The sequence below is a fragment of the Zingiber officinale genome, chromosome 3B (genome assembly GCF_018446385.1).
Source record: "Zingiber officinale cultivar Zhangliang chromosome 3B, Zo_v1.1, whole genome shotgun sequence".
Taxonomy (NCBI): domain Eukaryota; kingdom Viridiplantae; phylum Streptophyta; class Magnoliopsida; order Zingiberales; family Zingiberaceae; genus Zingiber; species Zingiber officinale.
In genome coordinates, this window is record NC_055991.1 from 124,579,653 (window position 1) to 124,597,038 (window position 17,386).

At 37.2% G+C, this 17,386-nt stretch overlaps 3 protein-coding genes across 3 annotated transcripts; 2 read left to right on the forward strand and 1 right to left on the reverse strand.

Moving 5' to 3' along the window:
• Positions 1-3,900: 3,900 nt before the first annotated feature.
• On the forward strand, positions 3,901-5,135 carry LOC121967575 (probable aquaporin PIP2-2). The gene is made up of 3 exons (XM_042517883.1): positions 3,901-4,333; positions 4,445-4,881; positions 4,973-5,135. The coding sequence occupies exons 1-3, from the start codon at positions 4,030-4,032 to the stop codon at positions 5,084-5,086; spliced, it is 855 nt and encodes a 284-aa protein (XP_042373817.1). The 5' UTR covers positions 3,901-4,029; the 3' UTR covers positions 5,087-5,135.
• Positions 5,136-6,383: 1,248 nt separating this feature from the next.
• Positions 6,384-11,089, reverse strand: LOC121967576. The gene is made up of 3 exons (XM_042517884.1): positions 10,917-11,089; positions 10,669-10,779; positions 6,384-6,737 (listed from the first exon to the last, which is right to left on the reverse strand). The coding sequence occupies exons 1-3, from the start codon at positions 10,935-10,937 to the stop codon at positions 6,621-6,623; spliced, it is 249 nt and encodes an 82-aa protein (XP_042373818.1). The 5' UTR covers positions 10,938-11,089; the 3' UTR covers positions 6,384-6,620.
• Positions 11,090-11,602: 513 nt separating this feature from the next.
• Positions 11,603-16,591, forward strand: LOC121967577 (protein disulfide isomerase-like 1-4). The gene is made up of 12 exons (XM_042517885.1): positions 11,603-12,258; positions 12,537-12,666; positions 13,132-13,297; positions 14,139-14,257; positions 14,340-14,420; positions 14,946-15,029; positions 15,145-15,219; positions 15,379-15,447; positions 15,536-15,616; positions 15,691-15,825; positions 16,007-16,063; positions 16,172-16,591. Exons 1-12 carry the CDS (start codon positions 11,666-11,668, stop codon positions 16,358-16,360), a joined length of 1,779 nt encoding a protein of 592 aa, XP_042373819.1. The 5' UTR covers positions 11,603-11,665; the 3' UTR covers positions 16,361-16,591.
• Positions 16,592-17,386: the final 795 nt, after the last annotated feature.

Here is a 17,386-nt window from a genome sequence, read left to right on the forward strand (position 1 = left end):
CTAAGTTGCTTTCTGCTCAAAGAGTTAAAGTTACGCATATTACAGCTATTGGTGAACGTGATACTGGTAGAAGATGTAATCAAATTAAAAATTTACTGTGATCTAGAAAGACTCATTGGAGTTCTAATTTTAACTCAATTTGTAATATAATTGATATGTATGACTTTGTGATTATCGTGTTAGAAAACATGGTGTATGATGGGTCCTCAAACTCCATCTGTGGTGAAGCTAGTGTTGGATCGAAAAGCGCTAGAGGGGGGTGAATAGCGCTTGTGGTTTTCACTTTTCGTTTCGAAAATCTTAGAATAAACGCAGTGGAAATCAAAACACAGAGACACAAGTAAATACAGGGATTTACTTGGTTCGGAACCTGTGGCGACTCCTACTCCAAGGCCCACGCTCGTTGAGCGTTTACTTTGGGCAACAACTATAAGCTCGTAAATATTACAAGAGATTATTACAATAACTGTACTGAAAAACTATACTGACAACAAGAAATTGAAACTTCATAACTTCGGGTCATCGGGGTCTTGTTATAGCTCAGCCGGATCGTCTCGTTAGCAGTGCACAGCTAAAGGATTGCTTGGAATGTGTTGTTGTAAGCCTCTGCTCGAAACAGGCTTATATAAGTCGTTGAGGGTGCCTTCAAGGCCCTTGAGGGCGCCTCCATCACCGGCGGATTTGCAATGCGGATAAGCTCCGCTTTGCCTACTGCTTATCCTCTTGAGGGCGCCTCCGATGCCCTTGAGGGCGCCTCCAAGTCCGCCCGAGGCGCCTCAGCACTCCAAGAGGGCGCCTTCAATCCGGCTTTCTGCGCAGCTTCTGCCAAAGCATCCGAGGCACCTCCAAACTCCATGCAGGCGCCCCGAATACTGTTCATCTGGGGATTTGAGTTCTTTTTACGTCCTGTAAAATACGCTAGTCCACAAAACAACAACATATCCTGCAAAACAGAGTTAACATACTATAAACATGATAAGAAAAGTATTTGACAGTCTCCAGACTATTCGATTCTGACTTTGAATTTCTGTCCGGAAACCGTAGGTCGAACCGACGCCAACTGTTCCCTCATAGGGGAACACGTCCTCACTTACTCCACTCAGGAGAGTATACCCGTTGCCAGTTCGATCCTCCAGATCAACTGGGCTTTTGCTCAGCGCCCGAGTCTTCAGGTCTTTCCGCTGGGCGTCCGCTCCACGACCCGCCCAGACTTTCCACCCGATCCGCGACACCGGGATTTTCACCTAGAGTTTCCGACTCCAGGACTTTTGCCTGAAGACCTCAATCCGCCAAGGCTTTCCGCCTAGGGTTACCACCCCCTATGACCTAGGGTTACCACCCCCTGGGGTTTTCCCTTTGCCTAACCGCAGCTAGGACTTTTCTTCACCTAGAGTTACCACCCCCTAGGACCTAGGGTTACCACCCCCTAGGGTTTTCCACCCGCCTAACCGCAGCTAGAACTTTTCTTCACCTAGGGTTACCACCCCCTAGGACATAGGGTTACCCCCCCCCCTAAGGTTTTCTACCCGCCTAACCGCAGCTAGGACTTTTACCTAAGTACACTTAGAATTTTCATGCAATCTCATTCAAACATGTTAGATCAAAAGACAACCTAACTTTGAACCCTTTGACATAATCAAAACATAAGTTCGATCGTCGGATGCTTCCCGCACCAACAGCTAGTAGTTTGTTGATTATGATGAAGTCTTTTGATTTCATATTCATGTTACACTTGATGCAAAAGATAATGGGGTTAACAAATCTACTTTGTCGAGCATAGCAAGAGAAGTCTCTAGATATTTTAAATGCAATGGACTATATTTCAACTACTGAAACTTTGCTTCATATTTTGAGAGAATGATTTGTTATTCTACTTAGTTATGTGAAAAAAAGTTTGTGCCAAGTATGATGTTGAGATACCTCATATGGAAGCTTGCTATAAATCTGTTACAAGTCATTCTTATCAACAAAATGACTCAATCACAATTGAGTACCACTATCGATTTGATGTATTTACTGCTGCAATAAATTTTCAAGTTGAAGACTTAATAGTAAATTCAAGGATAAGGTAGTCGAAATTTTTTAGATTAGTTGTGCTTTGGAACCTAAATAAAACTTTAAGTTTCTTAATGTTGATCACATCTATTGACTTGCTAAGAAATTCTATCCTCTTGATTTTGATGCATAAGATTTGCACCACTTGAGAATGCAATTGAATCACTATAAAATTGATGTTATTGACCATGAAAGATTTCAGAATTTATCAACTATTTTTGAATTATGTCAAAAATTAGTTGAAACAAATAAATTAGGAAACTACAATTTAATTAACATATAATTTTTTTCTCATTTGTTATAGTTTATATATTATAACTATATCATTTACTTTTATATTAAATCTAATATTTTTTTTTAATTGGTATGTTGATGTATCTTGTTTTAACTCTTTTCATCTTTACATTAACAACAGAATGAGCATTTTCAGCTATAAAACTGGAAGAAGAGTTTTTAACAAATTCTATAGTCGTTTACATTGAACGGGAGTTGGTTGAAAATATTGATAATGATATAATAATTAATGAGTTTGATTCTAAGAAGAATTGAAGAGCACAACTTTAATAATATTTTTTCCTATGCTTTTGAATGTATTGAATATTAAATATTTTTATTTCTACATGTTTTTGAAAATTTAATATTCACATACTTTTATATTTTATTTATATTTTGAATTAATTAATTTTTAATATCAATTATAGTTTATGGTCAACCCCAGATAATTTTGAATCATGGCTACGCCCTTGTTATTAACCAACGATGGAATTAAGTATTCCGTCGTTGATCATAGTTGACTACAACGGAATACTCGATTCTGTCATTGGTTAACAACGAGATTTCATCCCGTCGTAAATTTCGTCACTATTATGTTGTGTTTTTTTTTTTTCGTGTTGGGCCGTTTAAGATGAGGAAATTATGTTATTGTTCTAATGGGTTATTGATGGTGGAGTTTAAAAACAAAAAACACATTCCTTAGATAATTCTCAAAACAAACCGGGCGGCCTTTGAATTTTGCCCATATATTCTCATTCCAAAATCTAATATAAATCAATATTGTTTTATTTGTCACAATTCAAAAGAAACATAGCAGTATAGCACTATTTCATGATGGATTGTGTCTCAGATCGTCACTATTCAATATGGAGCTGAGCATACAGATTGCAATGGAACCTCAACAGTTTGAAAGATAACGCCAGGTAGAAATCGTGATAGAAACTTATGCACCATTAAGAAGATTGATGGAGAAATCCTAGCTGGAAATTTTGAAATCCTTTTTTTTGCCCCACACAGTGATGAATAATTATCTATTCGAATTTTATATTTTAAAAATAAAAGTTAAAATTAACTATGTAGTAGCATCCTCAGGCATAAAGTATTTATCACATGCTTTTTGATGCAAAGAAAAATATTAATTAAAGAAAAAGATTAAAGGAAAAAAAAAACGAATTCCTGATGAGAGTTTCTTTAACATTCTGGAATGTAAAAACAGTTTGAGAGGTTTGTTAAGCAAGAGACCACTTAGCCAATTAAAAATTTATCTTTTGTCTTTAAATTGTAATTATTGATCAACAATCAGTTTGGATTTTCGTGGCTGGATTTCTTAAATTTGCTGACGTCCGAACTCCACCGCCAATTCGACCAGCGCCGCAAATCTATTTCCACAAATTCGAATCCAACGACGAGTTTCCCGCTTGCGGCACCTTCTTTTGCTCCGGTCGGGCATTGACACTCCACGTGTCAGTTCTCTATTCGGCCGTCGAGTGCCCCTCTCATAATCCGCACATTTCTTATAGCATGATGATCTAATGATGAAGATTTAGTCGGTCCTGGTCGGCAATTTATTAACATCAATCGATCGATCGATCCGCAGAGAAAAATAGTGTGGATCGATGCCCATAAATAGCTCAAAGTCTCCCTCTTCCAACTCCACATGACGCTACTGAAGCTTGTTTGATAGATCAATCGATCATATTCATGGCGAAGGACATTGAGGGGGCGGAAGACAGCGCCAAGGACTACACCGACCCACCGCCGGCGCCGCTGATCGACGCAGAGGAGCTCACCAAGTGGTCGCTCTACCGCGCCGTCATCGCGGAGTTCATCGCCACCCTGCTCTTCCTCTACGTCACCGTCCTCACCGTCATCGGCTACAAGCACCAGTCCGACCCCGGACTCAACTCCACCGACGCGGGATGCAACGGCGTCGGCGTACTCGGGATCGCCTGGGCCTTCGGCGGCATGATCTTCATCCTCGTCTACTGCACCGCCGGCATCTCCGGTGATCCACCCATCAATTACTTACTCTGCTTCTAACGAAATCACAAATGACCCGCTCAAATTGAAAATTGAAAATTGAAATTATTCCTCTCTCGAATTAATCCGTTTGCAGGCGGGCATATAAATCCGGCGGTGACGTTCGGGCTGTTTCTGGCGAGGAAGGTGTCGCTGGTGAGGGCGCTGCTGTACATCGTGGCGCAGTGCTTGGGGGCCATCTGCGGGGTGGGGCTGGTGAAGGGGTTCCAGCGGGCGTTCTACGTGCGCTACGGAGGCGGCGCCAACGAGCTCAACGACGGGTACTCCAAGGGCACTGGCCTCGCCGCCGAGATCATCGGCACCTTCGTCCTCGTCTACACCGTCTTCTCCGCTACCGACCCCAAGCGCAACGCCCGAGACTCCCACGTCCCGGTTTTGGCTCCGCTTCCCATCGGGTTCGCAGTGTTCATGGTGCACCTGGCGACGATTCCGATCACCGGCACGGGCATCAACCCGGCGAGGAGTTTCGGAGCCGCGGTCATCTACAACCAGGACAAGGCTTGGGATGACCAGGTAATTAATAATAATTAATTGAATAAAAAAATTGTAATGATAAAAAAAAAGTTACAAATAATGACTTGGAATATTATTCGGAATGTGGCAGTGGATCTTCTGGGTGGGGCCATTCATTGGGGCTGCGATCGCAGCGGCATATCACCAGTACCTCTTGAGGGCGAGCGGCGCCAAGGCATCGGGTTCCTTTCGCAGCAACGCTTGAGATCGTTATCTACTGTAGCCATTGTGAAGGGTCGACAATGGAAAATAATGAAAAATGTGGACGAAAACGAACAACATTCTCCGTTTCACTTTCAACTGCATCAAAGTTAGCAGACAATGTTCCAACTTCCAAGAATCAACAGTTATTTTCTGATTAAATAATTCATGGATGGGGAAACAAAAAATTCTAAAAAGACAAACGGTAGGTGAGAATGGGAATCACACAGAATACGATCTCTTTTATTTAGAGAAGTGACGTGCGTCATCTTTGTACTAGGACTATAATAACGAGAGGAGACCTAGCTAAACTACTAGAGGACTATATTAACAGGACAATACTAAATAATCAAAATATTAACAGGACAATACTAAATAATCAAAATTTTGTTAGTCAAAATAAAACTCTTTATATTTATTTTTTAATTGACATACATTAATTAAAATTACATTTTTTAATTGACATATATTAATTAAAATTACATGTAAGACAATCTGCAACGCTAATTCATTATAACATCCACCACCTCATCAAAAAATATGGAATCCAATATCACATACTCATTATAACAACATATCTCTTTTACTCACATCCCTTTTAATGTTAACATTCATTATTTATGGGTCTCATCATCCACTTATTCATCCCTTTTATTAGCTTTTTAAATAATATTAAAAAATTTATAATTTTAAAAAGAAAAAAAATTATTAAAAAATTATAATATTCATTTAACACACCATTGCAAATGCTCTAAATCAACATAGACATGATTGTGGACAATTAATGCACGTGATTTCTTTATCAATTATATATATATATATTACTTAGTAAAATTAATAACTAACTATCTTGATTATTGAATAGGATAAGTATTTTAAGATTCATTATAAACATTTATAAAATTTTACTTCATATACACTTTTACTTAACTAAAATTCACATTAATCCTCTTATATCAAGATTCTTTTTCTCTGGATCTTCTTCGTAATAATATTTAAATTCTGGGAGGAGTTCAAGTTTCAAGCTGTAATAATTGGTGTAAAAATTGGCATAAGTCCTCTCGTGTCCCTTTACCAGTCATTTTCGCTCGTCCTACATCTTTGGCACTGCCTCAACAAAGATGAAGATCCTTTCTTCCAACACCTTAGTTCAACCAGGAGAAAAAAAAAATTTAACTCATTTAAATATATTTTTCAACCATCAAAATATTATGACAAGAAAAGATTTGGAGAGAACAAGACGCAAACACACTGCTTATGCAAATAAAAAAAACTACTGTACTTCTTAATTCATCTAAATATTATGACATGAAAACATTATGCACTTCTTAAGCTTAATTTCCGGTGCAGACATTGGATTTTTGCTGTGTAAAACTTCAGCAAACATAGATTCAGGTCGACATTCAAGAGTTCAACAAAGAAATACCAAATGATAGCATTAATGACATTAACATCATGCCAGAAAAAACACCATTCATATTGAAGCAACTATAACAAAGCCTGCTTTGCGAATTGAGTAAAATGTTCAATTTTACTCACTACCATCCTCGGTTGCTTAGGTAGACAACTAGCTTCCCCAGTGTCATGTCTATCCCTTTGTTCCACATGTGAGCAAATTCAGAAGAAATATTTTTCCCAAGCATGTTCTCTATAGGCTGCAAGGAGCAAGGAGCAAGGAGCAAGGATTGCAGATCACTAACATAAACTGTCGTAAACATGCAAGACATATGGCGGCTAAAGCCTATTTGAGGCTTAAGTGGAAAAAAAAAAAAAAATAGACCTTTAACATTGTTTAAAAAAAAATTCCTCCACTTTTTTCATTCAGAACCAACAAACATTCGAACTTTGGACCAAAACAATGGATTTAAAAAAAAAATAAACAATTAAAATATAAATTTAAAAAAAAACTAATTTTTTATATAAAATAAATTTTCTGATTTTGATTCAAAATTATTAATTAATTTTTCATATTCAAATTTTAATAACCTAATTTAAACAAGTATAAGCTTTTATGTTATTAAAAAGAATATTATTATTTGATATAATAATACACTTCAAGAAGATAATAAGTGTACAATTCATTTAGCCGAAAACAAATATATTCAGAATTGTTTAAAAAATGAAAAAAAGATAGAAGTATGCCTAATTAATTAAATGCAAGACGGAGAGAACAATACAAAAAGGAACAAAATTGAGAAAAGACGAACAATGAAATGGGATAACAATAGAAAAATTCATGCTCCCGTCCTCAACTCATCATCATCCGCGACGCACAAAAAGTAAATAATTAAAAATACATGTACAAAATGAAAAAACTCAATACAATCCCTAGAAAATGAATATCGCAGCGAGACCAAATCAGTCATTATCATTTATCAAGAACTAAATGAGAGTCATTTTAGGCATAAGTCAAAAGGAAAACTAAATCATATTTTTCTTCACTTAAACTAGAATAGTTGTAAATGATAGAATGGAAACAAAGGGGAAATCGAAAAATTTATTTCTGTAAATACATCTAAATAAAAGATAAACTTAATGTCTTTCAACGAAGTGAAATGATATAAGTATCTAACCCGTTATTGCTAAAAAATAATAAAATCCTCTATTTCGATCAGACACAATATGGACGAATACATCAACATTCGAACTTAATCAAGAAAGGAGCATAATAGCACCAACAGGATCAATGTGACAGTGTTAGGTGTAATTTCTCTTCCCCAATCTCAACGAACGAGAGAATCACAAAGAAGGGGAGTTGGAAAAGAGAGAGAGGGGAAACTCAAAAAAAACTAACATTTTTATTTTGCATTGTATGAATAAGATAAAAAAATTTCTTATTAATCAGAGGAGAAAAGGTCACCAACAAAAGAGAAATGTAACAAGAGAAGGCTAGGGTTGCGAGATATTGAAGAGGAATAAATTACATTTTATAAAATAACTTACGTAATTAAAAATATATTTTAAATGTTAAAAAAAGAACTCTTGGAACCGTAATGAGAAAATCAAAGCTTTGACTAGAGCATGAGATCGTGCAAATCTTTTATCACGTGGGCTCTACTCTTTTCCATTGTCTTAAAAATATATACATAAAACTATATATAATATATTAAAAATAATGATCTGAATTTTAGAGAATGAGATGGTACAAATCTTTTATCATATGGGTTCTATATTCTTTTCCATTCTCTTAAAAAAAATATACATAAAAATATATTTAATATATTAAAAATAATTAGCCCCAATAAAAATTAGGGCCCTGACAGTATAATACACGACTTGTTATTAACGTCTATCATGCATAAACAACACAAATTTTAGGGTATATATATATTTTATGCCATCATCCTAGACAGTTTATCAAACAGCTGATTTTTAGTTTCCAAAATTCTGCTTGCGAATTCTAGTTTGACCTGAATGGAAAGGGAAATCATTAGCAATTCCATTAATTTGTTGTTGACTAAATTTAGTTCCTCGCCAGTTATGTACAAAAATATTAATTTAAGGCGCATGCTCAAGGAAGGATAAAAGCATTGAGAAGCCATCCCAGCTAAAAATAGCAATGGTGGTTTGATTGAAGAATAAAAACATATCATGATGAATATTGTAGGTGCCTTAATAGCAGAGAGCAGCAAAAATTCTTAGGCCAAATATTGAAGCACAAGTCCATCATGTGCAGGCACATGTTTATATTAGGAAACTGTGATCAACCAGTTCCAATCTTTCTCAAAAATAGATGATTAACTTTCCACGCCATGTAAATTGAAATTTTTGTGGACAACAATGAAAGGTTGACCTATTTTTCATATGACATGGGCTAATTCCGACTGGTAGGAAGAGTACCTCTCATGGACACTGCAGACATTCACATTTACATACTATCTTGAAGAAAGGTAGTACACTAGGACAAGAATAATCATGAACATGAGTGAGACCTCCAAACCAAGTTTTATTCTGGTGTTAACTTTGTGTCTTGTGTTTACTTTCTCTATTTCCATTGTGATTATCCTTGACACAATCAAACACATAAGCAGACTCATATTATTCATTATTTTTATTTTTATGAGAGGTTGAATCAATGGCTCACTTTCTATTCACCTCTTTCACTCTAGTCAAATCATCTATGTCAAATCTATAAAATAATGTTTTAAGTTCAACCATATTATTTTGATGCTTCAACAATATAGTTTGAGTTTGGTGTTATGCATTACTGATATAAGCAACAGGTGTGGAAGAACTTAAAAATAGTGCATATAGAGCTCGTGGATCTTGTTGACTCAACGGGCTTGAATTGTGTTTAGCTTAATGTCTCCTTAACCTAAACAAGTGATAGAGCTTTGGAGGAGCTCAGAGGTCTCTAGGGTATCAAATATTGGGTGGTTGTTGTTGTGAATATGAACATCATGTGCTCGATGACTTGGGGACCTAAAATGAATGGCGGAGCTTTGAAGGATCTTGAACAACCCCAAGGCATAGAGCATTAGTCGAGTGGCATAGAGGAAGCTTGAGGAGCTTGGTGTATTTGATCGCTCGACGACGTGGATCAAAAGAGCTAAAACCTCTCCAGCATGAGAGTCACAAGAGATAATGGGAGTGAGTATAACCTTGGGGCTTTTGCTTTGAGGAAAATATTATTATAAATGATATGTTTAGCTAGGTAGCGGTAGGCTACATAATAGGTTGTCCCTGTACCCATATCTAAATTTAGATTCTTCTTTGACAAAAATCTCCATGTTCTCATTTAGCAAAAAGAAAAAAAAAAATATATGCTCGTGTTGGATACTTGTACTTGAGTCTGAGTGACAGAAGTTTTTACCTATTGACTTAGTTCATCAGAAATGTGTTAGCTTCGACAAGTTAATTCCATACTCCATAGTGTACCTGAATTAAGCCCCATTCACACTATTGATCACCATTAAGTACATGTGTTTTCCATCGCATGGCTCTAGGATTAGTGGGTAATTATACCCACATCACCCATCATACAAGACCAGGGAAGGCATTTTAAGTGTTCAACTAAAGCCCTTGCGGGAATTGATCTAGCAACTCCAATTGAATGCCCTAGCAGCTTGTTTGAAACTATTAAATTTGATCAACTTGAAATTTATATAACTAATGGAGTACCCAATTGTGTTCAATATACAAAAGATGGTGATTAACATCATCTTACCTCAGATTGTGATTTAAACATTTGGTCAAATTTCTGTTTGGCAACTCTTAGGATTTTGTGAGATTTAAAACTCTACAAATAACATCAAATATTTCTGTTACAATTCTAAACGTATGAAATGGAATTCCAATTCTCATTTCCTAATAAAAATCCAAACATAAAAAATTGGCAAATAACTCTGTTCTATTATAGAACTGGAACAAGCCATAGAAGGTCCTTATAACAACTCCCTGGACTTAGTTTGCCACTCGGCAAGGATTCAAATCACGGTACTCAGAACCAAGATCAATTGCAAGACCAGTAGGTTTGTGATCCAAGATGTAGAGCAATTAAATGAAGACATGAGCTCCAGGATAATAAATTGCCTTCAAATTTCTCGAATAAACAGATATACAATCAAGGAACGAAGTCAAACCTACCTCATGATGAACAGGATTGTCGTAAGCAATCGATCTGTGTACAGCCTTTCGATTCTCGAGAACGACCAAAGCCGTGAAGGTTGCTCCTAAGGCCGCGCCAAGAAGACGCTCCTGCAGACACATACACCTCCATCAAGTAAAAGGCTCACGAACAAAATGCAAGAGATGCGGACTTGGATCGATAAAGCGCAGGGAAGAAGAGAGAACAACAAAGCGAAGAAAGAGAGAGGAAATTTGTTGAACTTCACCTGAGTAACAATGCTGATCATGATTGCCGCCGACGATTCCGAAGATTGCAATTGCGAATGGAGAAGGGATGATAAACTGCGGCGGCGAAGCCCCAATTCTCCGATGGTATCGAACCGGCCTGGGTTAATGGGTCAGGCTGTTTCCCGGATTTGTCCACACCTCGGCTCCCTCTTGGAGAAATTGGTCGGATCTGATGTTGGAACCAGTTCACGAACTAAGTCGGGTCGGATTTTAAACTCATAGTCGACTGAATCGGATCCGATTTGAGTAACGGGTAGCCCCTACTCACCTGACCTGGCCTATGTCAATTTCTCGTTAGCGATGGAAAGTACAAATTGTGCTGCCCGTAAAGGTACGTGGCATGCTGTTCTATCCATCCCGTCCACCTTCTAAAACCTGCGCAAGTCTACCATTGTTCCCAATCGTCGCCGTCCAATTTAGTATCAACGACCAGATTGTCTTTCTCGCCTTTTAAAACCTACTAACTGTGATCCCGTTCTATTGCCCATGTGTCAACCATGAATCTGACTCAATACACGTGGTAAAATACTAATGGCCAAAGCCTCAGTGCCTACGTTGCTCCTGCCAATAGATAATCACCGTGTGTCAAAGCCGGGTCAACCGAGTCAGCTAAGTCTGTTTCGTTTCATGCGTTACGAACGGTGCCGTAAATACCCTTCCCGAACCCAACCACACTGACTGTATTCCTCCCTCTCCTCTCCTCTCGTTCTCTGGCCCGAGAAGAAACATGGCGACTCGAGAACTGCTTCTCGTCCTCGCGATTTCGTCTCTCCTACTCTTCCATGCTGTCCTCGCCTCTCCCTCCGCTTACGTTGGCAAGGGAGACTCCGATCTGGACCACGATGAGGAGGACCTCAGCTTCCTCGAGGAGGACGACGACGGATCCGACGGTGCTCATCGGGATGATGCCTTCGAACAGCACTCCGACGAGTCGTATTCGGAGACCGAAGAGGAGGGTGAGTTAGATGGACACTACCCGGACGAAGGCTTTGATGGAACCGACCACGAAACGCACGATGCCACGCCCGCGATCGATGAGACCGACATCGTGGTGCTCTCCGACGGCAACTTCAGCGAATTAGTGTCCAAGCACCGGCATGTGATGGTGGAATTCTACGCACCGTGGTGCGGTCATTGCAAGTCCCTCGCGCCGGAGTACGCCGCCGCGGCCACGGCTCTCCGAGACGAGGACGTGGTTCTCGCCAAGGTGGATGCCACGGAGGAGAACGAGCTTGCGCAGCGCTTTGAGGTGCAGGGTTTCCCCACCGTAATTTTCTTTATCGATGGTGTCCACAAGGAATATACTGGGCAGAGGAATAAGTAAGTGTTTCGATATTGTCTTAGCCCTACCACTAGATCTGGGCTTGTCCGCCCCAATGCGCGCCGACCTACCGGATTGCTTTCAATAATTATTTTTTGCAAAAATATTCTGTCTCGTGATTTTTTAGTTACCCAATATCGCTTTTATTTCTATATTCCTATATATATTTCACTTCTCTTTGTGTATCATTTCTCATGCTCGTTTTCTGATAGGAATTCCTGCTTTAGCTTTAATTCTCTGGTATAATAGCACAATATTAATCATGTTTATCGACCAGGGACGCAATTATCACCTGGATCAAGAAGAAGATCGGACCAGGTGTCCTAAATATAACTACCGTTGAGGAGGCAGAAAAGATCCTGACTTCTGAAAACAAACTTGTCTTGGGCTTTATTGACACGTTGGTGGTAATCCTATAATGCGTTTTGACTTCTGAGTTTTATTCATTGGGCATATTCTAATAACTCTAATACCAAACACAACTCGAGTTGTTCGTTCGTCCCCTGTTGAAAGATAGGAGAGAAAAAAAAATGAGTTTGAACTTTTGATTTTGTCTCCCTATCATAGTTGATTACGGAAAATTGGCATCTTAGAGTCATTAACAACCTTCATCTTTAGTTAGTGCCCTTAGCCCTGTCTATTATTTGGACAATGGATGTTAAAGAGGATCAAATGCATATAATGTCTATGCTGCTTGAGTAAATATGTCATTATCTAAATGTACACTACTGTCATTTATATTCTTGAGAATACATTGATGTAACATATCATCTTTTACCGGAAGGTTTTAGGAAACGATCTGCAAAACAGTTTTGTCAAGTACAACCACTTTTTTCAGATTAGTAAGTTTTATGTGCTATTAATTTCTATAGGGTGCTGAAAGTGAGGAGCTTTCTGCTGCTTCAAAACTCGAAGATAGTGTCAACTTTTACCAAACTTCCAATCCTGCTGTTGCAAAGCTTTTTCACATTGATCCCAACTCTAAACGTCCTTCTTTGGTGCTATTGAAGAAGGAGGAAGAAAAGATATCCTACTATGGTATGCTAATTTGTTTTTCTATTTGAGGGTTTTACATGTGAAATCCAGGGCCAGCCCTGAGGCATGTCACCGGAAGCGATGGCCAAGGACCCTGATTTTTAAGGGCCCCCAAATTTGACATGCATATATAATATATATTATATATACTTAGATTGTTTTAATAAAAACCTAAACAATATATTTGATTGGATTATTTTAATAAAGGTCCAAAAATATATATATTGTTGAATTATTTTAATAAAGGTCCAAAAAATATATTTTCTATTAAAATTTAAGAAAAATCTAAAAAAGAAAAGGAAAAAAAAAAGAAGGAAAGTAAACGATCCTTTTTTCTCTATCCAAAATTTTATTTCTTGTACAATTCTTTCTTCATTAATTTGTTTACAGAAGGCATAAGACTCTAAAGAGTAAAGTATGAATCTTGAATGTTAATTTCCTCCTTTCTTCTCCTTTGAATCTCTTCTAATTAAATTAGAAAAATTTATTAATTTTAGTTTCATCAAAATCATCATTCATCAATATATAAACTTACAACGTAAATTACCTACTCATCTATATTTTTTCTTATTGTCAATATTCAATATATTGTATTGGAGTCAATATTTTATGATTTTTCTTACAGATTTGAAAGAGTTTAAATAAATCATTCTAATTTTAATCATCATAGAATAAGTTATATCGATTGCTTCAAGCACAAACCAGGCTTTATTGTTCTTTGACTATTATTTTCACTGTTTATGTTTATTTCATTTTTAGCTTTGTTGCTAGTTTTGTGTGTTTTATTTCACTGAAATCAAGTGTAAGAGCTAGATATTGACTCTTTTTTTTCAATTTTTAATAGATGGTAAATTCAGAAAGTCAGAAATTGTTGATTTTGTATTCTCCAACAAGCTTCCTTTGGTGACTACATTTACAAGGGACTCTGCTCCAGAAATTTTTGAAAATCCTATCAAAAAGCAGGTTGACCTTAAAACACCATAACTAGCCTTATTTATTTCAACCAAATGTATTTTATTGACTGGAGTATGCCATTTTTACTCAGATTTTGCTGTTTTCTACCTCAAATGATACTAAGAAAGTGGTGCCAGCATTTCAGGAGGTTGCAAAATTCTTCAAGGGAAAGGTAGGGGATGGTACTTGATTTCTGCAGTTTCTGTTTGTTGCAAATTGTTGAGAAAGATTAGCATTCTTTCAATCGACTTTCATAATTTTTTTCTAATTGAGACAAATCAATTTGTCTATTCGTGCTGACTAAACAAATGACTATAATGAAATGAAAAGGAGTATAATATTCCAATAAATAAATTAAACTGTTGGCATATTGGTTGAAGTTCAGGCTTCCTATATGAATACTGAATTAACAAGTCAATGTCAATGATAAGCCATGAAGAGATTTCTAAGTCTCTGGCTGCCCCAAGAAAGCTGGCATATTGTGTAATTGATTCTTTCCCAACTACTTGTTTGATTGATGATGTTCTGACCTAAGAATGCAGTTTTATCACTGTAATTTCTTAGTTTTCTTTCATCCATTTTTGAAATTATTGCTTTTGTTCTTTGATACAATGCCTAAGATTTAGGTGGGTGTGTGTACTAATCCATTTGTAGTATCTGATTGGTGAGTTTCTTTTATTTATTTATGTGTCTATAGCTCATCTTTGTATATGTGGAGATGGATGATGAGGACGTTGGCAAACCAGTGTCAGAATACTTTGGAGTAACTGAATCTCCACAGGTAATTGGCTCTCTTTTTTTATTCTTAACAGTCATGATCACCTCAATTTTACCCAAGGTGGTTCATTTGTCATCTTTTGTACCTTATGAATAACTTTGTTTTATGTCATGTCTAGGTTTTGGGATACTCGGGAAATGAAGATGCTAAGAAGTTCATCCTTGATGGTGAAATCAATCTTGATATTTTGAAGGTGAATGTCCTTATATTATGCCTGCATCCTAGACTACTACAATGATTTTCAGTCATTTTTAACTCGAATTACAGTGATATTTATATATCAATGTGCTAATTTTTGCATGTTGTGCTATCCATGAACTATAAACAATATAGTCTATTTTCTTGACTTTAGAAATTTGCTGAGGATTTTGTGGAAGACAAACTCAAGCCCTTCTATAGGTCCGACCCAATCCCCCAGACTGTAAGCTCTGCAGTTTTCCACTTCAAGTTGTGTTTTTCTTTGCGAATGTTTCATATACAAGAAAATAAATTTTTAATGATTTGCACAGAATGACGGAGATGTGAAAATTGTTGTTGGTAAGAACTTTGATGAGATTGTATTGGATGAGTCCAAGGATGTACTTCTCGAGGTAAATAATTCATCTATCTGAGGGATGTAAGCCATTATCATTTGTTTTTTCTTATTGATTCACATCTTATGCAGATCTATGCACCATGGTGTGGACATTGCCAAGCACTAGAACCAACATATAACAAGCTTGCCAAGCATCTTCGAGAGATCGAATCCCTAGTGATAGCAAAGATGGATGGTACCACAAATGAGCACCCTCGGGCCAAGGTCTTGAATTCAACTTGTGCTTAGTAATCCCTTCAAAGTCAAATTTCTAAATTAGTTTTAATTTTCAAGTGCCTGGTAAGTGCATGAGTTTCAATGTGGATTTTTGGCTTGGCTAAGGTATGTCCAACATGTGAGCTCACTAAATATGGAAGCTAACTTAATCTATTTTAACTGGTTGCAGAGTGATGGTTTCCCAACACTTCTCTTCTTCCCAGCTGGAAACAAGAGCTTTGAACCTGTAAGTTCTAACTTGATGTTGTAGATTTCTTCTCTCTCCTCTCTTCCATTTCTTCATGAGCCTCGTATCACTCGAAGCATGACAATGACCTATTGTTCATTCTCGCAGATCACAGTTGACACAGATAGAACAGTCACGGCATTCTACAAGTTCATCAAGAAGCATGCAACAATCCCGTTCAAGCTCCAGAGGCCAGCATCAGCTGAAAAAGAAAACTCATCATCAACCATCGAAAAGGAATCCTCCGTGTCAGCTAGCGAAGGAAGTGCCAGTGCTGACGTGAAAGATGAATTATAAATCTCTCAAGGTGTAACATCGATGCCGCAGCAGTCCCACCTTAGTAACATACCTGCAGTTTCCTGGTCTTGGGTTAAACATGTACTTGTAAAAGTAATCTTTTTGATCAGAGGAATAAACAAGTCTGGATGCACTCCAGAGAAATAGGATGATTCATCAGAACTAATTTTCTCTTTCTGCCCAACTAATTTTGGCTTTAATTTATATATTTGTCCGTTTATTAAAGCACTCCTGCAATTTTTTGACCTTTTTTTTTTTGGTATGAAAGGTTGACATCAAGTAGAGAATGCAGTGCTAAACAAATTTCTCTTCGTTCTCTTGTTGTTCTACACTACATTTTCCCTCATCTCTGTAGCTGTGCTTTTGTTTTAGATTAGTCGTATGTCTTTAGTCCTTTACGTTGCATTATGACATATATAAGCAATTAGTTTTGATGTGGTGATCCCAACGAGGTGCCATGTAGCATCAAAAAGTCACCCTATCAAGTGAGGTGGCAAGTCAAAGTCAATATTGAAGAGTGAAGATATCCCGCTCAGGCAGTGATCGCAATTTATTTATCAGAAAAACTTTTAGTATTTCTAAGCCTTACCGCTCAGTACCCTTTTTAGGTTTTAGAAATCGAGTAATAACTCGAGCATCCTATCAACTCGGGAGGTTAATCTTGAGTTGTTATTCGGGATACTCTCTATATTAACTTTGTACGTTATTATGACCTGTATTAAATGTCTAAACACCGCTTTTTTTTAGTATTTCTTTATGATGAGATTATAGATATGGGAGAAGGGGAATAAGTGAAAAAATCAAATTATTAATCATGTGCATTCATTATGTCTTCATCAATCATAGTCTCATTTAAAGTTTGGAGGTAAAAGTCTCTCATGATTAATGGTCTTATAATTAATAATCAACTATTGGTTCATTACTCTTTCTTAATAAATACATATCACCTCATTAACGAGGAAGAGGAAAAATAAGAGAGGAATGTATAAAAGGATGGTAATAAAAAAGGAAAAAGGCATTATTTTT

Excerpts from the sequence above, each read along its gene's own strand:
- LOC121967577 (XM_042517885.1), top strand. The coding sequence starts at position 11,666 with ATGGCGACTCGAGAACTGCTTCTCGTCCTCGCGATTTCGTCTCTCCTA. Across the intron at positions 15,220-15,378 it reads TCAATCTTGATATTTTGAAG|AAATTTGCTGAGGATTTTGT; the intron begins GTGAATGTCCTT and ends TCTTGACTTTAG. Across the intron at positions 15,617-15,690 it reads CCAAGGATGTACTTCTCGAG|ATCTATGCACCATGGTGTGG; the intron begins GTAAATAATTCA and ends CATCTTATGCAG.
- LOC121967575 (XM_042517883.1), top strand. The coding sequence starts at position 4,030 with ATGGCGAAGGACATTGAGGGGGCGGAAGACAGCGCCAAGGACTACACC. Across the intron at positions 4,334-4,444 it reads CTGCACCGCCGGCATCTCCG|GCGGGCATATAAATCCGGCG; the intron begins GTGATCCACCCA and ends ATCCGTTTGCAG. Across the intron at positions 4,882-4,972 it reads ACAAGGCTTGGGATGACCAG|TGGATCTTCTGGGTGGGGCC; the intron begins GTAATTAATAAT and ends GGAATGTGGCAG.
- LOC121967576 (XM_042517884.1), bottom strand. The coding sequence starts at position 10,937 with ATGATCAGCATTGTTACTCAG. Across the intron at positions 10,780-10,916 it reads TGATCAGCATTGTTACTCAG|GAGCGTCTTCTTGGCGCGGC; the intron begins GTGAAGTTCAAC and ends ATGTGTCTGCAG. Across the intron at positions 6,738-10,668 it reads ACAATCCTGTTCATCATGAG|CCTATAGAGAACATGCTTGG; the intron begins GTAGGTTTGACT and ends TGCTCCTTGCAG.